The 7,685-nt window shown below is 36.6% G+C and overlaps 1 protein-coding gene across 1 annotated transcript in view; it reads left to right on the top strand.

Moving 5' to 3' along the window:
• LOC107298667 (complement factor H) overlaps positions 1–7,249 on the top strand; it is a gene marked incomplete at its 5' end in the record, with an annotated part of 11,454 nt that extends 4,205 nt beyond the window's left edge. Inside the window, 3 exon segments of the mRNA XM_015828043.1 lie at positions 2,974–3,156; positions 4,241–4,437; positions 6,233–7,249. Coding sequence (XP_015683529.1) covers positions 2,974–3,156; positions 4,241–4,437; positions 6,233–6,238 — 386 coding nt within the window.
• Between the last annotated feature and the right edge of the window lie 436 nt (positions 7,250–7,685).

Genomic DNA, 7,685 nt, shown 5'->3' with positions numbered 1-7,685 from the left:
GGAGCATAACTTGTCCTATCCTCAACCTACATTTTTCTACCTTAGTGCATTCCCCACCAATCTTGATGGCAGAAATCCACCTTTTCTCACTGGTTACCCTTAACCATTTTGAGAAGAAGACCTATATTTCTATTCCTTGGGGCTCAGTCATTGGCATTTGGGCAAGTTTGATAAAATGGTATATCTTCCATCGAAATCCTTAGCCAATAGAATCTGAGATCCAGAAAGCTTTTCCATCATTGCCCAAATGTCCTCCCAATGGTTTGATTCATGTCTACTAATTTGAGTAACTCGGTCTTAAATTTGGCTGGTTCCTGATTTCCCTGTAAGAGTATGCTAATATACAGTTAAGAACTCTTCAAATTCTGATTTTTCTTTCTATTCTTTGAAGTCTGCCTTACATCTTCCTATACACCTTTTAGTTGTATTGCCTAATTTCTCACTGGAATTTTATTAGCAGAATCTGTTCACAGGATCTGATGCTTTCATCAAAATGCAAATTAAACCCTTTTGTTATGGCTGCAATATGATGACATTAGTACAAATGGGGCACACTTTTTTCTCCATTGTCCCCCTGCCCCCCCCAGCTACTTGACATCTTCCCTTCTCATAAATGCCTCCTCCAGAAGTAAATCAAAACCTTCACAGAAAAAAGTGTAATTAGAGGAATAGATAGGAGTTCCAGGCAACAGGGTCAAAATGGGAAGAGGTTTTTCAGAAATAGAACATTTTCATGTAGTAGTCTTAGACGGGAGTCAGAGGGTGGCCCATTACAGATGAAGACATCCCTTGTATTTAATACTGGTGAGATGTTCCTGAGGTCATGGCCAATCTCTGGACAGCAGATCCTCAGTAGCCCATTTATTCAGCTGTTAGTAAATGCTAGGTCAGTTAATTACAAAGCTTCCCTTATTTGTGACTTTATTGGTGAAGAGCAGCCAACCTGGCATGTATCACCAAGTCCAGGCACACTCCAGAATGGGGAATCTCCCTCTCAGAGATGTGTGCAGCTGGGTTTAGGGTTTAGCACCAGTTAAGACCTCAGGGCAGAGAAGAAGGAGGTATTATCCAGGAATCTATTTTGGCCACCATATTCCTATCCAAGGTCATCTACAGCCCAACTCATGACAGTGGCCACACTCCAGATATGATTTTCTTGGAGCAATGGGAATGTGATTTGGCAGGATACCCTGGGAATTCTACTGCATGATCCTGCCAAAACTCTGACTATGACCTGGAATCAGAATATGGCTGATGCTTTGGATAGGATTGTATCCATGCAGCATCTCCTAATCCTTCTCTCCTGGCCTTCTCCATGATTCATGGAGGAGTTAAGGGTATGAAAAAGGTCAAGAGATGTCTAGAGAGGCACTGGAGGAAAATAAGGGACAAATCTGACAGGACACCGATCAGAGTCATTGTTAAGGTAGCTTTGTGGTGGTAAGAGTGGTGAAACAATACATTATTTTTCTGCTCTTATCTCATTTGCAGAGTATCACCCAATGGCCATACTTAAGATGATAGGGTTCCTCCTGGGAAGGAGGACTTGGGTGATCATCTTCAGGGCCATGTGGAGAAATTTGTGGAACACCTGATGGAAAAAGTTGCTTGTATCCATTCTCAGTTGGAGACTAAACATAGAGCAGGTCCATTAGAGATGGCTTACCCAGTTATCTGGGAAAAGATTGATCTTGTTAGAACAGGTCCTCAATGCTGTCAACACAACTACCTGCATTTTAAATCCATGTCCCTCCTGGCTGGTGAAAATCTCCATGATGGTGACCTCCAGGTGATGATTAATGCATCACTGCAGAAGGGGGCAGTCATGGCACTTTAAAGAAACATTATGCTGTCCCCTCCTTAGATGCTGTGGGTGTCTGAATGGGGGAACCACAGACTTCAAATGAACCCTGATAAGACTATGTTGTTATGGCTGCTTGGAGCCTTGGGATCTGGGCATTTAACATCTTCAGTTCTGGATGGCATTGCACTGCCCTAGACAGATCCTGTGTACAACTTATGGGTTCTCTTAGACTCGCAATGCCTGCTCAATGGTGCATGTAACATTGCTGTAACATGAGTTGCACAAGTTGCTGATTTGCTTCTGGGTCCAATTCAGCGTGTTAGACATCATCTTTAAAGCTCTTCATGGTACAGGAGGCTGTTTCACCCCAATGGGATTGGCCCACCCCACTCCTTCCTGCAAAAGGAACATGCTGCAGACCTTCTCAGTCAAGGAACTTGGGCTAGCAGGATCTAGTAAAAGAGACTTCTCTGCCATGCCTCCCCCCACCCAAAAAAAAAAATATCTGGAAAAATCTTGCTGCTGAAGGCAAAATACACCCTCACCCTCCAGGCCTTCTGGATTTGTCTCAAAACCTGGCTCAGCCAATTGGCCAACTGGGACCATGATGGGGCATTTTACACTGGAAATGACTGGTGGACTAAGAAAGAAGATTCCACCAGTGTACTGATTATGTACTCTATTAATTTTAATGTTTATAATTTTTTAAATGTTCTTGCTTTTATTGTTTTGCAAGCTGTCCCATCACTTCAATCACTCCCATCCATGCCATCACATGGATGGCATAGCATCCAGTACAACTACACAATTTATTTGTACAAGATTTGAACAGTTGTTAATGGAGAAAGGGTAATAAAATTAAGAATGCCTTGTGCTATTCATTTTAACAGAGATCTGACTTAAAGTATTAAGAAAGTAATGACACAATATGTTCTAAAGTTGAAAGACAATACTAGGGACAACACTGGTAATCGTTTTCTGCCTATCAGTTAAATAAGCTGTAGGACATTGTTGCTTTTTAAAAATAAGAATTTGTATACTTTGCAATGTAATTTCTTATGTATGTTAAAACATTCTTTGTGTGCGTACATTATAATATTTGTAATCATGGGCATATTATAAAGTATAATATTTGTAATCATGCTCAATAGATTCTGTATGTATTATAGATATTGGGGGGAAATGTGGACGCCCACCTCCTGTGGAGCATGGAGACATCAGGGACTCACCCAAGGCAAACTATTTCCAGTCTGAAAGTGTAACTTATCAGTGCCAAAATCTCTATACATTGGAAGGTTCTCCCAGAGTGACTTGTCAAAATGGTCATTGGTCACAAACACCAACATGTAGAGGTATAAGTAATATCTATAATTCTTTATAGATTTATTCTTTATAGAGAAATATTGTACTTTGGGAATGGAATAAATTTCATGACATCAGAGCTGTTATGTCAGTATGTTAGTGTCAGAAGATATTTTACTGCCTTGTAATGGAATTAGAAGCGGTAATATTCTGAAGCAAGATAAAGTAACTATCTCAGGGAGAAACTGCCTAATAATGGACAATTGTACAAAATCTTCCACCATTTACAAAAGTTGTCCTCATTTTGTGTAAACTTGTTGCTGAAATTCTGCTTTCTCTAAGCTACATTTCATAACAGACACCTTTTTAGTCACTGGCATGATTGAAAAGAACTTGTAAAAAATCAGATTTTAGTTTACTTGAGTTCTGTATGTAGATTTTCTTTTTCTTAGTATTTCACAGCTGAGATCACAGTGCACTCTAATCATCATCATCATCATCGTCATCATCATCAATCAATCAATCAATCAATCAATCAATCAATCAATCAATCAATCAATCAATCATTCCTTGAACAAAAATTACAAAAAGTCATGTTTCCCAACAATCCCATAGGATTTTTGTTTTGTTTTGTTTTTTGAATGATAGCAATACTTGAATCTCTAGAGAACTAAAATTATTGTTTTTTAAATAAGCATTTTATATGTATATGGAGGCAGACTGTTCTCTTTTGACTTAATCACATCTACCCTGATTAGTCAATGTTGAAAAAGAAGATATAAGGTGACATTTTAAGAGAAGTTGCCTGAACGTGGTCTTCTACTAATTGAGATCTTCAGTATGAGAAAATTTGGAAGAAGAAGGGGACTAAAACATTTTTCTTCTTCCTTTTACACATGTAACATTGTCTTGCTTAAAAGAGGTTTGTGTATGTTAAGCAGTTTAGTTCATGACTGATAATAGTTGAAAGACAAAAGGAAAAGGGAAGGACAAAGAGAGAGAAAAATCCTTTTACATAGCTCTCTAATCATTTTATACTACCGCAACATAGAATTTCTAACCTAAACTTTAATTGTTTTATCAAATGAATACTTCAAACTTTTTATATGTCATTTGATCTGTGTCCTTCTGCAGGTGCTTGTACAGCAAGTGAAGAAGATATGAGAGAACACAATATAAAGCTGAAGTGGGCCAATGGGGATAAAATATATTCCGCAGATGGAAATATAGTTGAATTTCAATGTATAAGACGCCATAAACTACATCCAAATTCCGGGCCATTAAGAGTTAATTGTGTGAATGGGAAATTTGACTATCCGCATTGCATTCCTGTATGTATACTTTTAGAAAAATACTTTAATTCACCAATATTAACATTTCTTTCCCTTTTCTATATCTTTATTTATGCATTGAAAAAATCACTTAAAATAATTAAAAGTCTGGCAGCTAAAGTTGTAGATGTAATAGATTCTGAGGTAACTTGGTCTTCTGCAATTCTTCTAAATCAGAAAACTTCTTAAGATTCCTATGATCTAAATAAAATTCCCTCCGTTCAGAGCAATGGGAGAGAAGCACTATGGGGACGGGGGTAATACTTAAAAATAATGAGGAATGGGGCACGGAATGCTGAATCTGCCAACATTTCATCTCTTCTGGTCTGTTGCTGAATCCTGACAGATTCCAAGATGAAGACTAGGAGATTTCTCTGTGCTGGGGGTGAAATGAGTGGAAACTCTACTTTAAACCCAGTGGGCTATTTTCACTGATTTCATTGGCCTGAGTGCAACAAATTTAGTTGCCTCACAATGAATGGTTCCAAATGAATGCCCATACATTCTACTTTATTTATTTCATTTGCATTGATATTGAAATATTCTCTTTAAACTTGCATATTCTTACTCACTTACTCATGTGTCTACATGCATATTTATAAATGCCTGTCAGAAGCCACAGGACCAGAACAAAAAATAAAATTAATCGAATTAGTAACCACTAATACTAATATAGCAATAGCACTTAGACTTATAGACCACTTCATAGTGTTTTACAGCCCTCTCTAAGTGGTTTGCAGACTCAGCATATTGACCCCAAATATCTGGTCCTCATTTTACCAACCTTGGAAGGATGGAAGGATGAGTCAACCTTGAACTGGTTAGTATCAAACTCCTGGCAAAGGGAATGCAGAGTTAGCCTGCAATACTGTGTTCTAAACACTGCACCACCAGCTCTGTGTAATCATACATTATTTATTACATGTAAAATAAGGCATCCCATGAAATATTTCTAAGCTTAGAATAGATGGAAAAATAGATTGAACAAGAAGATTCTCTAAAACGAATTGGACAATATTGATTGATTATCCATCACTAAATGAAATTCTATTGATCCCAGTCCCCATAGTTCTTCTTTCCCATTGCTCTGAATGGAAGGAATTTAGTTTGGATAACAGAAATCTTATTATATGATGGGGTTTGCATTTGAAATTGCAATTAGTACAAATGGTATTAGTGAAATACAAATCTGTGTTGAGATTTACATGTAAATATCAAATATTTCTATAGTGGACCTTTTATTAGAACATCTTAGTTGATAGAAAATGAGGACTTTCTTGGCCTTGCTGAACTACGGTTCCCAGTATCCTTCTATTGGCTGTGTTGTCTGAAGATAATGGGAATTTGTTTATTCGCTGCATTTGTGTTCCATCTTTCCTCAAATGTATCCCCTGTGAGGATGATTTAAAGTTTGGTAACATCTAATTCCCAAATCCTATTCGGAGTGAGATTCATTCAGATTCATTCTGAGTGCCAAAGTTTATTTCCCAAAATATCAAGAATGTCTAATAAATTATTAAAGATTATTACATGTCATTGTGTCAAAAGTCATCTAAAAAAAAGAAAGAAATTGCTCAGTGATAAAATGTTTTTGAGTCACTTGAGTAGTTTTATTCATTTGATGTAAAAAATGGCAATGCTGACAATTCAGAATTTTATTGTCCATGTAGTTTGATATCTTAAAATTATTTCAGGCTGCATTCTGCTGAAGATCAGATGAATCAGTTTAAAAAAGAATTACATAAAATGTACAGATGCAAATTTATTTCTTTACTGTTCACATTTTATTTTACAGATCTAAGTAAATGAACAAGAGAACATATACAGCATCGTTGAACCAGAAGATGAAAGTCTGAAATCATATATCATTCTCTTTAATATGTTCACATGAAGCTGGATTGTATACAGTTATAAACAGTGGATCCAAATCTAAAAGCCTTTCCATAAAAGACAAATTTTACCAACTATAATTACTGGGGAAATGATAAATTTCTAGACCTTCTTTAAGCAGATAAAATATTATAATGTAACATTATATATGACATCCCCTAAACTCCGCTGAAGATGTTACCTAGTTTGGTAATGAAATATTCAGATACCAACACACAACCTTGGAGAATGAACCTCCAACCTCATAATGTAACATTATAAATACATTTTTAAATGCATCTGGAATGAAGAATGTAGATTATTTTCTATATATATTTTAGCTGTAAACATTTGGTTAATCTGAATTATCAATCAGCAGCTCATTTTAAAGCAATGACAATAGATAATTGAAATTGATGTTTTTACATATAGAGGTGTTAAGCTCTTTAAAAAATAAAAAAAATCCATAAATGATTTTTACTGTCACACAATTTTAGTATATTTTGTAAAGATACATTAAATACTCCCATTCACAGTCTAATCCAAGATCCAGAAAGAGGGGCTCTGGAAATAGCCTAATCTACTTTGATATTCAGAATCTGATAGAGGTTCAGCCAGATGGATTTCTGTAATTGTTTTTGTTTTGTTTTTGTTTATTTGTTTTTTACAGTACAAAATTATATATTTATAAGTAATTAAAGATTAAGATAAAGTTTAGAAATTGGCACGGGCTTTCCAAACTACATTCCTACAAAAGCTGTTATTTAACACCGAATGGGCTAGAACTTGCCATGACTGATTCATTGTTCTATACAAAGTGAACCCATTCAAAGTGAGTCTTGTAGCAAGTGTTTGAACTAACAAATTCCTCATTTTTGTTTACCATAGACTAACAAGGCTATGCTTCCTTTAATGAACAAAGTAAAGGGGACTTCATAAGGAATTTGATGTGTCCTTCTTGAATGTGATAGAGCTGTTTGGTGGAAACTTATACGGAAATATAAGATATTATCTCACTGGCCTTTTCTAAGCATTAATTCAGGGGTGTCAAACTGCCGGCTCGTGGGCCGGACGTGTCACCAGGAAACCGCGCCCACCCCATTGCCGCCAATGGAGAAAAAGCTCCAATACGTCATGCGACGTCACATGACGTTGCGAGTTTGACATATCTGCATTAATTGATTTGCCAGATTAGGTCAGCCAGCTGATGCAGCTGATGGAATACAAGTAATCCTTGTTTAGCAGCCACAATTGGAACCAACAATTCAGTTGTTACAAAAAATAGTTGCTAAGTGAAAAACCATGTGACTACGTTTGATTTTATTTCAGCTCCCTTTGCTTTAGAGCAGGGATGTCAAACTGCTGGCCTGCGGGCTAGA

This window comes from Protobothrops mucrosquamatus, unplaced genomic scaffold (genome assembly GCF_001527695.2).
Source record: "Protobothrops mucrosquamatus isolate PMUCROS unplaced genomic scaffold, P.Mucros_1.0 scaffold4176, whole genome shotgun sequence".
In the NCBI taxonomy this organism is placed as follows: Eukaryota; Metazoa; Chordata; class Lepidosauria; order Squamata; family Viperidae; genus Protobothrops; species Protobothrops mucrosquamatus.
Note: the sequence above shows the minus strand (reverse complement) of the source record. Positions and strands in the feature narration are given on the sequence as shown.